Source organism: Rhinopithecus bieti, unplaced genomic scaffold, assembly GCF_001698545.2.
Source record: "Rhinopithecus bieti isolate Rb0 unplaced genomic scaffold, ASM169854v2 scaffold_20101, whole genome shotgun sequence".
Lineage (NCBI taxonomy): Eukaryota > Metazoa > Chordata > Mammalia > Primates > Cercopithecidae > Rhinopithecus > Rhinopithecus bieti.
This window is the reverse complement of record NW_016810242.1, coordinates 3,692,382-3,709,734: the sequence shown is the minus strand read 5'-3', so window position 1 is coordinate 3,709,734 and position 17,353 is coordinate 3,692,382. Positions and strand designations below refer to the sequence as shown.

The window sequence follows — 17,353 nt, the reverse complement described above, 5'->3', positions numbered from 1 at the left end:
TATATATATATATATATATGTATGAAAAAATATATATATTTGAAGACCAATGAGCTTGATGATCCAGAGAGAGATCTTGGAAGGTTTTCCCCAAGACTAATTTAGGAAGAATAGGAAAGGCAGATTAAATAAGATTAAACTGAAGTTCTGTGTTTACCCTTGCAGTCATCATTTAACTTTTTAATTTACCTCAATTAAGATAAACTCTTGCTGGGTATAGTGACTCAGTCTGTAATCTCAGCACCTTGGGAGGTGCAGGCAGGAGGATTGCTTGAGGCTGGCGTTTGAGACCTCCCTGGGCAATATAGTTGAGACCCTGTCTGCAGAAAAAAAATTTTTTTTTTTTTAAAGATAGCCTCCTATCTTCAGGCCAGTGAAATATGGGCTTTAAAAAAACAATTCTTAATCTCTTTTCAAGTTGTTTAGCTTTTCTGCTTTTCTTACCAGGTATATGTGACTGCTGAGAGCCGCTTCAGCACCTTGGCAGAGCTTGTACACCATCACTCCACAGTGGCTGATGGGCTGGTGACAACATTACACTACCCAGCACCCAAGTGTAATAAGCCTACAGTCTATGGTGTGTCCCCCATCCACGACAAATGGGAAATGGAACGAACGGATATTACCATGAAGCACAAACTTGGGGGCGGTCAGTATGGAGAGGTTTATGTTGGCGTCTGGAAGAAATACAGCCTTACAGTTGCTGTGAAAACACTGAAGGTGGGTTGCTGAGAATTACAGTTTTCAGGCATCTTTTTCTTTTGTGCTCAATCACTTGGAAATATGGGCATGCTCTTCTTTAACTTTGGAACACTTTCCACCCACTGGTGCCAAGCACATCAGCAAATTGTGATGATTAACCCTCGTGCCATTGCTGACAATGCAGAGGTAGATTATTCACTGCAATGCAGTGAAACCCACATGTGCGAAAGGTCTGTCTCTGGAGGCTGTTGATGTAGATCTTAGTGGGAGGTTAGAAGCAAATTAAAAGTTATGAAAGCAAAATAAGCTCTTTTGCTTCCTGAGATCGACCCCTGCTGGACAGAATTCTTTGTGCCTTATCTGAGAATCATGGGCCTCTTTCTTGTTCTGTCCTTTCTCTCTCTTGTTGTTGTTCCTCCCGTCTCTTTGCAGTTAGATCACTTCTTAACATTCACAGAAATCTTTTTCCTGGTACAACTATATGTCTCCTTTAAACCTCCCAGTATCAAATTGTAAGGTTTTCACTCACTTGATTGTCCCAGATCCTCAGTAACTGTCTCTGGTATATCACTCATAAGGGCTATTCTTTAGCTATAAGTAGTAGTCAGTTCTGTTTCTTAAGCATATTCTGAGTGTAAAGCGATATATAAGGCCTTGCTCTCTAAGAAGATTATGATCTAATCAAGAAGATAAGTATGTAAGCAGCTAAGTGCTAGGTCTCCTCATTCAAAGCCTGAGATATCTGGAGAAATAAACTATGAGAGAACTGAACTATCCAATACAGGGCTCCTGTGTTTCAGTTGATCATAGGACATGATTGCTGAATTTTGCTTCTCCTGCTAATTTTTACTCCAGGACATTTTTCTTTCTAAGTTGGACTTCTTAAAATAATAATAATTTCGGCTGGGTGTGGTGGCTCACGCCTGTAGTCCCAGCAATTTGGGAATCCCAGGCGGGCCGATCACCTGGGGTCAGGAGACCATCCTGGCCAACATGGCAAAACCCCGTCTCTACTAAAAATACAGAAAGTAGCCAGGCATGATGGTGCATGCCTGTAATCCCAGCTACTTGGGAGACTGAGCCAGGAGAATCGCTTGAACCCAGGAGGCAGAGGTTGCAGTGAGATCGTACCACTTCACCCCAGCCTGGGTAACAGAGTGAGACCCTGTCTCAAAAAAATAAATTAAAACAAAAATTATTTCTTGTAATATGCTAAAATATTCAAAAGATACTTCTTTTTACTGTTAAAGCTGAAGCTTTAGGATTGTGAGATGAATCAAATGATTTTAAGTTGGAGGTTTGTCCCTCTCGTTTTCTTCTTTCTTACCTTTCCCTTTTTCCAGGAAGATACCATGGAGGTAGAAGAGTTCCTAAAAGAAGCTGCAGTAATGAAGGAAATCAAGCATCCTAATCTGGTACAACTTTTAGGTGAGGAACCTTGCCTGAACCATAGATATCCTCCAAAAATGCTTGTCCTTTAACCCCTTCTTATCTCCAAATGCTTTTTTTTTTTTAAGAGACAGGGTCTCACTCTGTTGTCCAGGCTGCTGTTGAAGTGATTTTCCTGCATGGGCCTTTCAGTATGTTGGAATTACAGGCACGAGCCACCATGCCCAGCCTTCCCCCGCTCCCCCAGCCCCAAAGCTTTCTTTTCAGTCACCATGGTGGAAGCTGCAGGTTTAAATCCACTTCAATAAGTACTTATTTTAATCAGTAGGTTCCGTGTTTAAAAATGGCCGAAGAAGCAGTGGCTTGATTGATTTTAGTATATAAAACTGCTCAATTTGTACTAATTGCCCCAGATTCAAAGTTCAGAAGTGTTCAAAATGGTACTGAACCAAAAACTCATGAAATGTTTTTGCAAAATAAAGAGACATTAAAGGACTGTTGAAGCAAATTAAAAACTGTGACCACACCCATCAGTTTACCTTTACAAGCAGGAAATGCTGTACTATGATTGGCTTTTCACTGTTCAGGTTACAAAGAACTCTTTTACTAAGCTCTTTTACTTTTTAAAAGTAGGGCCAGGTTTTTGTTTTTGTTTTGATATAGAGTCTTGCTTTGTCACCCTGGCTGGAGTGCAGTGGCATGATCCTGGCTCACTGCAACCTCTGCCTCCCAGGTTCAAGCTATTCTCGTGCCTCAACATGCATCACCACACCCAGCGAATTTTTGTAGTAGAGACAGGGTTTTGCTACATTGGCCAGTCAAGTCTTGAACTGCTGGTCTCAAGTGGTCTGCCTGCCTCAGCCTCCCAAAGTGCTAGGATTACAGGCGTGAACCACTGCACCCGACCTCTTGTTGGTTTTTTATAAGGAATCTGCCATATATCAGTGAATTCCTTGACTATGGAAACAATGAAAATCGTTTTACAAAGCAGTATTACAGGTGGGGCTCACATAGTCTTCAGCATGTGCACAATTGCTATTACTTTTGAATAAGTATTGTTAGCCTGCAGTTGAGGAGGAGAATCATGGGCCATGTACAAAAGTCTGGACATGTTGGTTTTCTTGGCCCCTTATAGAATTAATACAAGTACGCTGCTTTTGCTCAAATACTCAGAGGCATATGAATTTCCAGAGAACAATATGGTGGAAGCAAGGACTCCCATATAAACCAGCTTCTTAATTTTGCTTATTAATTTCAGAGAATGTGGTGGTAAAAGGGAAAAGATTACTGCCGAACTAGACCTGAAAATTGTCAAATTATTCTTGACCAAAGTGGTTTGGAGTGTTTGAATGTACACTAACAAAAACAAGCACCATTCTTCAATTTTTAGGTGTCTGTACTTTGGAGCCACCGTTTTACATTGTGACTGAATACATGCCATATGGGAATTTGCTGGATTACCTCCGAGAATGCAACCGAGAAGAGGTGACTGCAGTTGTGCTTCTCTACATGGCCACTCAGATTTCTTCTGCAATGGAGTACTTAGAGAAGAAGAATTTTATCCATAGGTGTGTAAAACTTACCTCTGACTAACCATGAAGCTATCCTGCTTGACATGCAGATAAAAGGCAGAATGTGAGAACCTTCCCAGAAAATTTCGGATGATTCAAGAAAGTAATTTCGTATTTCACAGGGCCCATTATGATGTCACTTCTAACTTGTAAACAAACCTACTGTACTCTGATTAAAGTATTAATAAGGGGCCTTTGCTATTCTCAAAACTGAGAACTCTCTTTGAAAAAAAAAATAGTAATTACAATAGTGATGGGGTCTTGCTGTGTTGACCAGTCTGGTCTCAAACTACTGGCCTCAAATGATCTTCCCATCTTAGCCTTCCAAAGTGCTGGGATTATAGGTGTGGGCCACCATGCCTGGCCAGAGAGTGCTCTTTATTTTGCCTAGCACTGTATCCAAGATCCTTTTTCACCATCTAGTGGCTTTTTTTTTGTTTTTTCCCTTCTTGAGACAGTCTGGCTCCATCGCCCAGGCTGGAATGCAGTAATGCGATCTTAGCTCACTGCACTCTCTGCCTCCTGGGCTCAAGCCATCCTCCCACCTCAGCCTTCTGAGTAGCTGGGACTATAGGAATGTGCCACCTTGCCTGGCTAAGTGTTGTTTTTTTGTTTTTTTTTTTGGTAGACAGAGTTTCCCCATGTTGCCCAGGCTGGTCCTGCACTCTTGAGCTCGGGAGATACACCCACCTTGGCCTCCCAAAGTGCTAGGATTGCAAGCGTGAGCCACCACACCTGGCCCTAGTGGCTGAGTTTTTAAAATAGTTTTCTGCCTTAGTAAATAACTTAAAGTCTTGTAGAAAAGCATCTATGGCTTACCTCTCCCAGCATACTTATAAATAGGGACCCATTTTATAAAGCCTGCTTTATTCTGCTTCTTGATGAGTGCTCTACAGTGATGTATCATTAGTGGGCTTTCTAAGATGTTAGTGATTGTCAGAAAATACTACCATATTCGTCAGCACTTACTTAACTCTGCCTGTAACACAAAGAACCAAGAATAGAGTGTTCATGACCATTTTCCTCACCATCTGAATGGAATCACATTAGGGTTCTCTTTCCCACAGAGATCTTGCAGCTCGTAACTGCCTAGTGGGAGAAAACCATGTGGTAAAAGTGGCTGACTTTGGCTTAAGTAGATTGATGACTGGAGACACTTACACTGCTCATGCTGGAGCCAAATTTCCTATTAAGTGGACAGCACCAGAGAGTCTTGCCTACAATACCTTCTCAATTAAATCTGATGTCTGGGGTAAGGTTGAAAGGGACTTTTTTATGTGTCATTTTATTTTATTTTATTTTTTAATGTCTTGATTCTTTAGAGCTTCTCTTATGATGTTCAGTGTCCTCTACCTTTACCTGCCATTCTTCTTCAGTTATTCAGCAAGTATTTTTTAAATACCTCCTAGCTGCCAGGACTGTACTAAGAACTTTGCATAAACAGAAGTATAGGCCTGGTGTGGTGGCTCTTGTTTGTAATTACAGCACTTTGGGCTGAGATGGGCAGATCACTTGAGGTCAACAGTTCGAGACCAGCCTGGCCAACATGGTGAACTCCCATCTCTACTAACTACAAAAATTAGCCAGGCATGGTGGCACATGCCAGTAATCCCAGCTATTCAGGAGGCTGAAGGCTGAGGCAGGGGAATTGCTTGAGCCAGGGAGGCAGAGGTTGCAGTGAGACAAGACGGCACCACTGCACTCCATCCTGGGCAATAGAGCGAGACTCTGTCTCAAAAAAAAAAAAAAGGAGTATAAAGAACAAACTTTAGGGCCAGGCATGGTGGCTCATGCCTGTCATCCCAGCACTTTGGGAGGCTGAGGCAGGTGGATCACCTGAGGTCGGGAGTTCAAGACCAGCCAGACCAACATGGAAAAACCCCGTCTCTACTAAAAATACAAAATTAGCTGGGTGTGGTGGCGCATGCCTGTAATCCCAGCTACTCAGGAGGCTGAGGCAGGAGAATCACTTGAACCCAGAAGGTGGAGGTTGTGGTGAGCCGAGATCACACTATTGTACTCCAGCCTGGGCAACAAGAACAAAACTCTGTCTCAAACAAAAAAGAGAGAGAGAAAGTAAGTTAGCTTTAAAAAAGAAGTCCCTGCCTTCAGAGAGCTCACAGTCTAGATCTCATATTACATTGGAGTGCTGATAATCCTCTCTCTGTAAAGCATCTTATTTCCACATTAGGTTTGGTTTGTTTGTGTTTGTTTGTTTGTTTGTTTTTGAGACGGAGCCTTGCTCTGTTGTCCAGACTGGAGTGCAGTGGCACAATCTTAGCTCACTGCAACCTCCATCTCTTGGGTTGAAGCGATTCTCCTGCCTCAGCCTCCAGAGTTGCTGGGACTACAGGCATGCATCACCATGCCCAGCTCATTTTTGTCATTATAGTAGAGATGAGGTTTCGCCATGTTGGCCAGGCTGGTCTTGAACTCCTGACCTCAAATGATCCACCTGCCTTGGCCTCCCGAAGTGTTGGGATTACAAGCGTTGAGCTGTTGCGCCCAGCCTCACATTAGGTTTTATCACTCATTTGCAGAGTACTGTGACACAGAGCTTTGTTTTTTTTTCAAGGGAAGTGTGATGAGGTTTCTATTGGGGGAACCCGCCCCCAGTATTTCACCGTAGATTCTTTCTATTTTCCATAAGTGTCAGCTGGCTGAGAAATAGAAAGTGTACAAAGAGAGGAATTTTACAGCCAGGCCTCCGGGGGTGACATCACATATCGGTAGGACGGTGATTCCCACCTGAGCTGCAAAACCAGCAAGTTTTATTAAGGATTTCAAAAGGGGAGGGAGTGAGAGAACAGGGAGTAGGTCACAAGATCACGTGCTTCAAAGTGCAAAAAGGAGAACAAAGGTCACATGCTTCTGAGGAAGCAGGACAAGGGCAAATCAGAAACTCCTGATAAGGGTCCAACAAAGATCACAAGGCAAAGGGCAAAGTAGAATTACTGATACGGGTCTTTGTTCAGCAGTGTACGTATTGTCTTTATAAACATCTTAAACAACAGAAAACAGGGTTCAAGAGCAGAGAACTGGTCTGACCTCAAATTTACCAGGGTGGGGTTTTTTCCCACTCTAGTAAGCCTGAGGGTACTGCAGGAGACCAGGGCGTATTTCAGTCCTTATCTCAACCGCATAAGACAGATACTCACAGAGTGGCCGTTTATAGACTTCCCCCCAGGAATTCATTCCTTTCCCAGAGTATTAATCCTTGCTAGGAAAAGAGTTTAGCAATATCTTCCCTGCTTGCATGTCCGTTTATAGGCTCTCTGCAAGAAGAAAAATATGACTCTATTCTGCCCGACCCTGCAGGCAGTCAGACCTTATAGTTGTCTTCCCTTGTTCCCTAAAATTGCTGTTACTCTGTTTTTTTGCAAGGTGCACTGATTTCATATTGTTCAAACACACGTTTTACAATCGGTTTGTACAGTTAACACAATAGTGGTCCTGAGGTGATGTACATCCTCAGCTTATGAAGATAAAAGGATTAAGAGATTATTAAAGACAGGCATAAGAAATTATAAAAGCATTAATTTTGGGAACTGATAAATGTCCATATTAAAATGAAATCTTCACAATTTATGTTCCTCTGCCGCGGCTCCAGCCGGTCCCTCCATTTGGGGTCCCTGACTTCCTGCAACAGGTTTCATCTAGAATTTGTCTTAACTGATCTGGTTTCTACTGCTCTGAGAAGTAATATGACTTGGCTTAGTAGACTGAAGAATCTGGAAATTTGGATTGTGGACCAATAGAAATAGTCATAGGATTCTAAGTCACTTTTAACTAGAAATCTCAAACTCAAATAACTGTGACAAAAATCAAATTTTTTTCTGCTCTGAATTTTATCTGATTTTAAATGAATCTGTTTTTATTTTACTCATATTAGCTGACTTTAAAACTATTATACTTATTAGATACAATGGTTCTCCCTTATCCTGAGGATGCCTGAAGCCAAGGATAGTGTCAAGCCCTGGGCATATAATCTTTTTTTGATCTGATAACCGAGAGGTCTTCTCAGTGACTAAGGGATGGGTAGCATCTATGTTGTGGATATGTTGAGTAAAAGGATGATTTACGTGTGAGGTGGGAAGGAGAAGCATGGCTTGAGATTTCATCATGCAACTCAGGGCAGCATGCAATTTAAAACTTTAGAATTTATTTCTGGAATTTTCTGTTTAATATTTTTGGGCCTTGGATGACTGTGAGTAGCTGAAACTATGGGAAGTGAAACCATGGCATACGGGGTGACTACTGTATATCAGAAACTTTTCTAAGAATAGTTGAATTATGCCTCAGACTTCTTAAATGGTCATAGTTTATTTTCCCTCATTATAGTAAAGGGAATCTAAATAAAAATTGGGAAATTTAAATAAAACTGTCTTGAGATTATCTGCAGCATTCCTGTTGCAAATATTTTAGAAGGACAAACCATGCTGTAAGAATTGATGAGTATATTATATATTAATGGTGTTGTAGTAGTGTGTGAACGTTGCCTAAAATTTGAAAGAGAATCACCTGATTATCTAAAATAAATTATAAATCGGAGAAGAAACACTAAGTGCTTATTCTAATTCCTTATGCAGCTTTTGGAGTACTGTTGTGGGAAATTGCTACCTATGGAATGTCACCATATCCAGGTATTGACCTGTCTCAGGTCTATGACCTACTTGAAAAAGGATATCGAATGGAACAGCCCGAGGGATGCCCCCCTAAGGTTTATGAACTTATGAGAGCATGTGAGTATTTTTGCATGTTTTGATTTTGAAGGCATAAGCTAGCAGTTCAGAATAGTTAACAAAATTAGAAACATTTCTCCTCTCAGTGTTGTTAGATTGAATCCAGCCTCATGACATTTAAAGAATTTATCATTGATCAGGCAGTTGTCATATCATATACCATTGAATCTTACTGGAATCCTAAGCATAGTTGTTATGGCCCAAATATTGACCCAGTTTCTCAGAGACATTTGCATATTTAATAAGATAAGAAATTGAGTTTAGAGATTAAGGTGGGGAGGGCTGTTTTCAACTAGATAAAAATGGTTGCTAAAGACTGTGAAGAATGCATAAAAATAACCTCTGTGATGGATAAACAGAAGCATCCGATTGCTTGCAGATGAAAAAGTAGGAAAGTGAGTAGTGAATTAAATTGCAAGGTTTGTTTGTTTGTTTGTTTTTGTTGGTGTTATTTTGAAACAGTCTTGCTTTGTTGCCCAGACTGGGGTGCAGTGACACGATTTCGGCTCACTGAAACCTGTATCTCCTGGGTTCAAGCGATTCTCGTGCCTCAGCCCCTGAGTAGCTGGAACCACAGGCACACACACCATGCCCAGCTAATTTTACTTTTTTTTTTTTGAGACGGAGTCTCGCTATGTTGCCCGTGCTGGAGTGGAGTGGTGCAGTCTCTGCAACCTCCGACCCCCGGGTTCAAGCGATTCTCCTGCCTCAGCCTCCCAAGTAGCTGGGATTACAGGCGCCTGCCACCATGCCTGGCTAATTTTTGTATTTTGGGTAGAGATGGGGTTTTACCACATTGGCCAGGCTGATCTCCAGCTCCTGACCTCAAGTGATACACCCGCCTTAGCCTCCCAAAGTGCTGGGATTATAGGCGTGAGCCACCATACCCGGCCTAATTTTTGTATTTTTAGTAGCGACAAGGTTTCACCATGTTGACCAGGCTGGTCTCAAACTCCTGGTCTCAAGTAATCTGTCCACCTTAGTCTTCCAAATTGCTGGGATTACAGGTGTAGGCCACCGGGCCTGGTCCCAATTGCAGTTGTGTTTAAACATAAGTCTGTGTTCTTTCCTCATTGAACATTGACGTTCTCTGTTGCACTTTGTCAAAAATGAACTCTGAGCTCCTCCTTTTTGATATCCTTTTATATTTCTGAATATATGCAGTTGATTATTTGTATGGTTAGGCTGAGTTTGAAGACAGGTTTTACTTCTTTTATTTTCAAGTGGAAGAAAATTTGCCATTTTCTAAACCATCTCCCTGTTTCTCCTCATCCTTTTAGTAGAGGGAATAGGAGCTGAGGCTAAATTGAAGCCCCAGCCTTAGAAAGTGGGTTCATGGCCAGGTGTGGTGACTCACACCTGTAATTCTAGCAGTTTGGGAGGCCGAAGTGAGCAGATTGCTTGAGCTCAGGAGTTCAAAAGCAACCTGAGCAATGTGGCAAAATCCTGTCTATATAAAAAATACAGTAGTTTGAGATTACTGTGTGCGCTCATTTTGTCTGGGCGCAGTGGCTCATGCCTGTAATCCCAGCACTTTGGGAGGCTGAGGTGGGTGGATCGCCTGAGGTCAGGAGTTTGAGACCAGCATGGCCAACACGGCGAAACCCCCGTCTCTACTAAAAATATAAAAATTAACCGGACGTGGTGGCATGCGCCTGTAGCCCCAGCTACTCTGGAGGCTGAGGCTGGAGAATCACTTGAACCCAGGAGGTGGAGGTTGCAGTGAGCCGAGATTATGCCACTGCACTCCAGCCTGGGTGACAGAGTGAGACTCCGTCTCAAAAAAAAAAAAAAAAAAGAAATTATCCAGGTGTGGTGTTGCACACCCATAGTCCCAGCTACTTGGGAAGCTGAGGCAGGAGGATTGTTTGAACCCAGGAGGTCAAGGCTGCAGTGAGCCGAGATCGTGCCACTGTACTCCAGCTGGGTGACAAAGCAAGACCCTGTCTCAAAGAAAAAGGAAAAAGGAATTTAGAAAGTGGGATCATTATACCTCTGAGTCTAGAGCTATGTTGCTATCATTGTGAACATGCTGAAACTCTAATAAGTATACATCATGATGCATAGAACTCATTATTAGATATACCACTGGATATTGAACTTCTGCAAGGAGTTTTTAATATTTTCTTCTTCTGTTACACAGGCTGGAAGTGGAGCCCTGCCGACAGGCCCTCTTTTGCTGAAACACACCAAGCTTTTGAAACCATGTTCCATGACTCCAGCATTTCTGAAGGTGAGAATCTGTTGGATTTACTGTTGGTGACTAGTTCTGGGTAGTGGTGGTGGTGGCGATAATGGTAATTACATTTAAAAAATGATCAACTTTTGTAGTTTTGGACTCTGTTTCATGGTATTGAATTAATTTTGACCTTTATTATTGCTGTGTTGCTTTTTTTGCTATTTTCAGTGCATCTTTGTGTCTCAAAAAATTGAAATTATATTTTAATTAGAAATTTATGGCTGGGCGCGGTGGCTCAAGCCTGTAATCCCAGCACTTTGGGAGGCCGAGGCGGGCGGATCGCAAGGTCAGGAGATCGAGACCATTCTAGCTAACACGGTGAAACCCCGTCTCTACTAAAAGTNCCCTGCCGACAGGCCCTCTTTTGCTGAAACACACCAAGCTTTTGAAACCATGTTCCATGACTCCAGCATTTCTGAAGGTGAGAATCTGTTGGATTTACTGTTGGTGACTAGTTCTGGGTAGTGGTGGTGGTGGCGATAATGGTAATTACATTTAAAAAATGATCAACTTTTGTAGTTTTGGACTCTGTTTCATGGTATTGAATTAATTTTGACCTTTATTATTGCTGTGTTGCTTTTTTTGCTATTTTCAGTGCATCTTTGTGTCTCAAAAAATTGAAATTATATTTTAATTAGAAATTTATGGCTGGGCGCGGTGGCTCAAGCCTGTAATCCCAGCACTTTGGGAGGCCGAGGCGGGCGGATCGCAAGGTCAGGAGATCGAGACCATTCTAGCTAACACGGTGAAACCCCGTCTCTACTAAAAGTACAAAAAACTAGCCGGGCGAGGTGGCAGGCGCCTGTAGTCCCAGCTACTCGGGAGGCTGAGGCAGGAGAATGGCGTGAACCCGGGAGGCGGAGCTTGCAGTGAGCTGAGATCCGGCCACTACACTCCAGCTTGGGCGACAGAGCGAGACTCTGTCTCAAAAAAAAAAAAAAAAAAAAGAAATTTATTCAGCCTCCCTATCAGTAACCTTAGTAAGTGTGGTAGCTCTTTAAGCATCAATACTTAGGATGTAGGGAAGAAAAAAGGAAAAAATAAATATAAACTACATCTACAAAGCAGAACCAAGTTGTAAAAACAATAACCAGACATTCCATTTCTGGAAATAGATCTTAAGGAAATAATTAAGAATATAAACAAAGATTTAACTACAAGGACATTGCATCAAAGTATAGTTTATAATAGTGAGAAATTATGAACAACTGAAATACCTACTGGACTGTAAATTATTACATCCATATAGCTGAATATTTAAAATGATATTCATATGTGTGTGTGTGTGTGTGTGTGTATGTATGTATATATACACTTTTTTTTTTGAGACAGAGTCTCACTCTGTCGCCCAGGCTGGAGTGCAGTGGTGTGATGTCGGCTCACTGCAGTCTCCGTCTCCCAGGTTCAAGCTCTTCTCATGCTTCAGCCTCCCGAGTAGCTGGAATTGCAGGCGCCTGCTACCATGCCTGGCTAATTTTTGTATTTTCAGTAGAGATGGGGTTTTGCCATGTCAGCTAGGCTGATCTCGAACTCCTGACCTTAAGTGATCCACCCACCTCTGCCTCCCAAAGTGCTGGGATTACAGCTGTGAGCCACGGCTCCCGGCCTTCTTGGATATATTGACATGGAAAGGAGTTAAAGGTTAACTTAGTAAACGAGGATATCCGGATGTCCAATAACCGTGCTCAACATTACTCATCATAGAGAAATACAAAATAAAACCACAATGAGATACCAATCCACGGCCTACCAGAAAGGCTTAAATTAAAATCAGGCTGGCCTGGCAGGGTGGCTCACGCCTGTAATCCCAGCACTTTGGGAGGCCTAGGTGGATGGATCACTTGAGGTCAGCAGTTGGAGAGTAGCCTGGCCAACATGGTGAAACCCTGTCTCTACTAAAAATACAAAAACTAGCCAAGCGTGGTGGGTGCCCAGCTACTTGGGAGGCTGAGGCAGGAGAGTCACTTGAACCTGGGAGGTGGAGGTTGCAGTGAGCTGAGATCGCATTGCTGCACTCTAGCCTGGGCGACAGAGCAAGACTCCCTGTCGAAAAAAAAAAAAAAGACTGGGCACTGTGGCTCACACCTGTAATCCCAGCACTTTGGGAGGCCGAGGCAGGCAGATCACAAGTTCAGGAGTTCAAGACCAGCCTGGCCAACATGGTGAAACCCCATCTCTACTAAAAATACAAAGAATAACTGGATGTGGTGGCGGGCTTCTGTAATCCCAGCTATTCAGGAGGCTGAGGCAGGAGAATCATTTGAACCTGGGAGGCAGAAGTTGCAATGAGCCGAGATCACGCCATTGCACTCCAGCCTGGGCAACAGGGTGAGACTCCATCTCCAAAAAAAAAAACAAATCAAGCCAAAAATAATAACATCAAATTTTAGCAAGCATGCAGAGTAACCACAGCTTTCATGTGAAATAGTATTACCACTCGGGGACAGGTTGGCAGGGCCTAATAAACCTGAATGCACATATACCCTGTGATCCACCAGTTCTCCTACATTGTGCCGATCAGACGTGCATAACATTGTGAACCAAAAGACACATAGCAGGATGATGCTAGCAACGTACTCATAGTAACTCCAAACTGGAAACAACCTAAACATCCATCAAGAGGAGAACGGGCGGATTGTGGTATATTCACACATTGGCATGTTACACAGCAATGAGAACCCCTGCCACATATAGCAGCGTGGACAAATCTACAGAGACGGTACTGGGCGAAAGAAGCCAGACAAAAGAGTACATACTTTATGATTCCGTGTATGTATTTTAGTATTCTACTTGCCAGTTATTTCTCAGTTGTGTGCCTTTTCTGAAAAGAACTCCCTTTTTCTGTTACGAAATTGTACGTTTTATCGGTCCCCTTATCTTCCTCACAGAGGTAGCTGAGGAGCTTGGGAGAGCCGCCTCCTCGTCATCTGTTGTTCCGTACCTGCCCCGGCTACCTATACTTCCTTCCAAGACTCGGACACTGAAGAAACAGGTGGAGAACAAGGAGAACATTGAAGGGGCACAGGATGCCACAGAAAATTCTGCTTCCAGTTTAACACCAGGTATGGGTCCCTCGGCAGGTAGAATCAAAATAGAAACTGCTTTGTTGAAAGAAGCAGGGAGTATGAGGCTTTTATGTCCACTTTCACGCCCATCTTCCCGGAGGGAAGCATGGCGTCTCTTTTACCTACCCATGAAGCCCTTGGCTCCGCATTGCCCTTGTTGGTTGTCCTGATCTATCCATCCAACATACAACTCTGGCTCCAGTTTCATCTCCTTAACCCTGCGTTCCCAAGTAGGTATCATCTTTACGGTTCCATCAAAAACTTTGCTGAACCTGATAGAGGAGAAGAGGTTGTGCGATGGTTTTTAAAGAAAGGATGAGTGTTGAGGTAATAACCGGCGGGTTATCTCCTCCCTGGCTTTTTTTTTCTTTTATTTCGAGATGGAGTCTCACTCTGTCACCCAGGCTGGAGTGCAGTGGCGCAATCTTGGCTCATTGCAAGCTCCACCTCCTGGGTTCACGCCATTCTCCTGCCTCAGCCTCCCGAGTAGCTGGGACTACAGGTGCCTGCCACCACGCCCGGCTAATTTTTTGTATTTTTAGTAGAGATGGGGTTTCACCGTGTTAGCCAGGATGGTCTTGATCTCTTGACCTCCTGATCCTCCTGCCTCAGCCTCCTAAAGTGCTGGGATTACCCGCGTGAGCCACCTTGCCCAGCCCCTGTCTCCCCAATTTTAAAACTCACATCACATTTGGAACACCAGTCACTGTGAAATGATAATGTATTTATTATTTATCTCTGAGTCCTGCCAACACCTGACACTTGATAAATGCTGGCAAAACTCTTATAATGCTGCCTCGGTAATTCAAATGTAATAGATTCACTTCTTGTCTTTTAAGTTACTGATCGCCATTTCTCATCAGGGTTTATCAGAGGTGCACAGGCCTCCAGTGGATCCCCAGCACTGCCTCGAAAGCAAAGAGACAAGTCACCCAGCAGCCTCTTGGAAGATGCCAAAGAGACATGCTTCACCAGGGATAGGAAGGGGGGCTTCTTCAGCTCCTTCATGAAAAAGAGAAATGCTCCCACACCCCCCAAACGCAGCAGCTCCTTCCGAGAAATGGAGAATCAGCCCCATAAGAAATACGAACTCACGGGTAACTTCTCATCTGTTGCTTCTCTACAGCATGCTGATGGGTTCTCTTTCACTCCTGCCCAGCAAGAGGCGAATCTGGTGCCACCCAAGTGCTATGGGGGGAGCTTTGCACAGAGGAACCTCTGTAATGACGACAGTGGTGGGGGTGGGGGCAGTGGCACTGCTGGGGGTGGGTGGTCTGGCATCACAGGCTTCTTTACACCACGCTTAATCAAAAAGACACTGGGCTTACGAGCAGGTAAACCCACAGCCAGTGATGACACTTCCAAGCCTTTTCCAAGGTCAAACTCTACATCTTCCATGTCCTCAGGGCTTCCAGAGCAGGATAGGATGGCAATGACCCTTCCCAGGAACTGCCAGAGGTCCAAACTCCAGCTGGAAAGGACAGTGTCCACCTCTTCTCAGCCAGAAGAGAATGTGGACAGGGCCAATGACATGCTTCCAAAAAAATCAGAGGAAGGTGCTGCTCCAAGCAGGGAGAGACCAAAAGCCAAGTTATTGCCCAGAGGAGCCACAGCTCTTCCTCTCAGAACGCCCTCTGGGGATCTAGCCATTACAGAGAAGGACCCTCCAGGGGTGGGAGTGGCTGGAGTGGCAGCTGCCCCCAAGGGCAAAGAGAAGAATGGTGGGACACGACTTGGGATGGCTGGAGTTCTAGAGGATGGAGAGCAGCCAGGCTGGCCTTCTCCAGCCAAGGCTGCCCCCGTCCTCCCAACCACTCACAACCACAAAGTGCCAGTCCTTATCTCACCCACTCTGAAACACACTCCAGCTGATGTGCAGCTCATTGGCACAGACTCTCAGGGGAATAAATTCAAGCTCTTATCTGAGCATCAGGTCACATCCTCTGGAGACAAGGACCGACCCCGACGGGTAAAACCAAAGTGTGCCCCACCCCCACCACCAGTGATGAGACTACTGCAGCATCCATCCATCTGCTCAGACCCTACAGAAGAGCCGACTGCAGGACAGTCCACGTCAGAAACACAGGAAGGAGGAAAGAAGGCAGCTCTGGGCGCAGTGCCCGTCAGTGGGAAAGCTGGGAGGCCAGTGATGCCTCCACCTCAAGTGCCTCTGCCCACATCTTCCATCTCGCCAGCCAAAATGGCCAACGGCACAGCAGGTACTAAAGTGGCTCTGAGAAAAACCAAACAGGCCACTGAGAAAATCTCAGCAGACAAAATCAGCAAAGAGGCCCTGCTGGAATGTGCTGACCTACTGTCCAGTGCAATCACGGAACCTGTGCCCAACAGCCAGCTGGTAGACACTGGACACCAGCTGCTCGACTACTGCTCAGGCTATGTGGACTGCATCCCTCAAACTCGCAACAAATTTGCCTTCCGAGAGGCTGTGAGCAAACTGGAACTAAGCCTTCAGGAGCTACAAGTGTCTTCAGCAGCTGCTGGTGTGCCCGGGGCAAACCCTGTCCTTAATAACTTGTTGTCATGTGTACAGGAAATCAGTGATGTGGTGCAGAGGTAGCCACTGTTAGCCTGGTGGGAAAATGCACACATTTCTGAGGGGAGAGGGAAAGGGACTTGTTTTCCTGTGTTCTTGTTTTCAGAAAATGAAAGACTCATACTTGAGTGTGTTTATGTGAAGTACCTCAGATCCCTGAGTTCTCACGTTTACAGTTTCATCTCAAAAATAAGAAGCAAACCAGATAAGTATAGGAGAGGTAAATTAAGTGGGGGCGAGGCAGTAGTGGACAGGGTTGGAAACTGCACTGGAAAATAGGGAACATGTGTATGTCATAAGGAAGGCAATGCAGCCCATCCCTACCTGGGGTGCTGGGAGGTGCTAGGCAGGGCTGCTCTCGGCAAGACCGCAGCAGCTGTGCGCAGACCTGGGGCTCTGGTAGGTACTTAACGGTGATTATGTTCCAGTTTACCTAATGAATTTGGTGGGACAGAAGAAAGGAAAGCTGGGAATATACCCAGAGAAATTTTTGTTCAGGGCTGTTGGAAGCAGATGTTAGCCTTGCTTGCTTCTGCAAGGCCATTGCTGCTGTAATAAGAACTGCAAATCAGAGTGCTACAACACAAAACTGGGAAATGTGGCCCTATCTGAATGCCTCTGTCCTGTTTTCCGCTGGTGTATTAGTGCAGGAAGTAAAGAATGCTGGAAAGTTGAAGCAGGGGATTGAAAACCTTCTGAAATCTTACACAGATTAGCAGAAGTCACTTCTCCCAGTCTGGTATATTATTTCATAATGGACCAGGATTGGCTTCCTGCTTGGTGGTGGCTATCTGTAAACCATAAGTACAGGGGTCTCCCTCGTGGTTCTTCTCTGTCTTTTGCTGGGCAGGCTGTCTTCCTTTATTCCTGGTAGCATTCAGAGCATTAACCAGTGTTGATTTTGAAAATAGTAGTCCCTACAGATTCTCACAAAGGAATGAATCCTGTTCAGATACAGTTCCCCTGCATACTGACATACTGGCCAAGGACTTGAGCAGCTGTGTATTTTTCTTTATCAACTAAAATACCAGGGAGATAGTCTTTTCTTGAAACCCGGTGACCTGTGACTGAGAGGAAAAGCTGACTTGGTC

General features: G+C 44.2%; 1 protein-coding gene across 5 annotated transcripts in view; it reads left to right on the top strand.

Moving 5' to 3' along the window:
• ABL2 (ABL proto-oncogene 2, non-receptor tyrosine kinase) overlaps window positions 1–17,060 on the top strand; it is a 64,072-nt gene extending 47,012 nt beyond the window's left edge. For 2 of the 5 annotated variants that reach the window (XM_017891670.1, XM_017891668.1), the window contains 9 exons: window positions 448–720; window positions 2,046–2,130; window positions 3,482–3,659; window positions 4,730–4,914; window positions 8,252–8,404; window positions 10,548–10,637; window positions 13,532–13,705; window positions 14,572–14,805; window positions 15,115–17,060. In XM_017891670.1, the coding sequence (XP_017747159.1) occupies window positions 448–720; window positions 2,046–2,130; window positions 3,482–3,659; window positions 4,730–4,914; window positions 8,252–8,404; window positions 10,548–10,637; window positions 13,532–13,705; window positions 14,572–14,805; window positions 15,115–16,286 (2,544 nt within the window). In that variant the 3' untranslated portion in view covers window positions 16,287–17,060. Of the gene's footprint in view, window positions 1–447; window positions 721–2,045; window positions 2,131–3,481; window positions 3,660–4,729; window positions 4,915–8,251; window positions 8,405–10,547; window positions 10,638–13,531; window positions 13,706–14,571 lie in introns of all 5 variants that reach the window. The other 3 variants (XM_017891666.1, XM_017891669.1, XM_017891667.1) reach the window with 2 other exon arrangements.
• The last annotated feature ends 293 nt before the right edge of the window (window positions 17,061–17,353 follow it).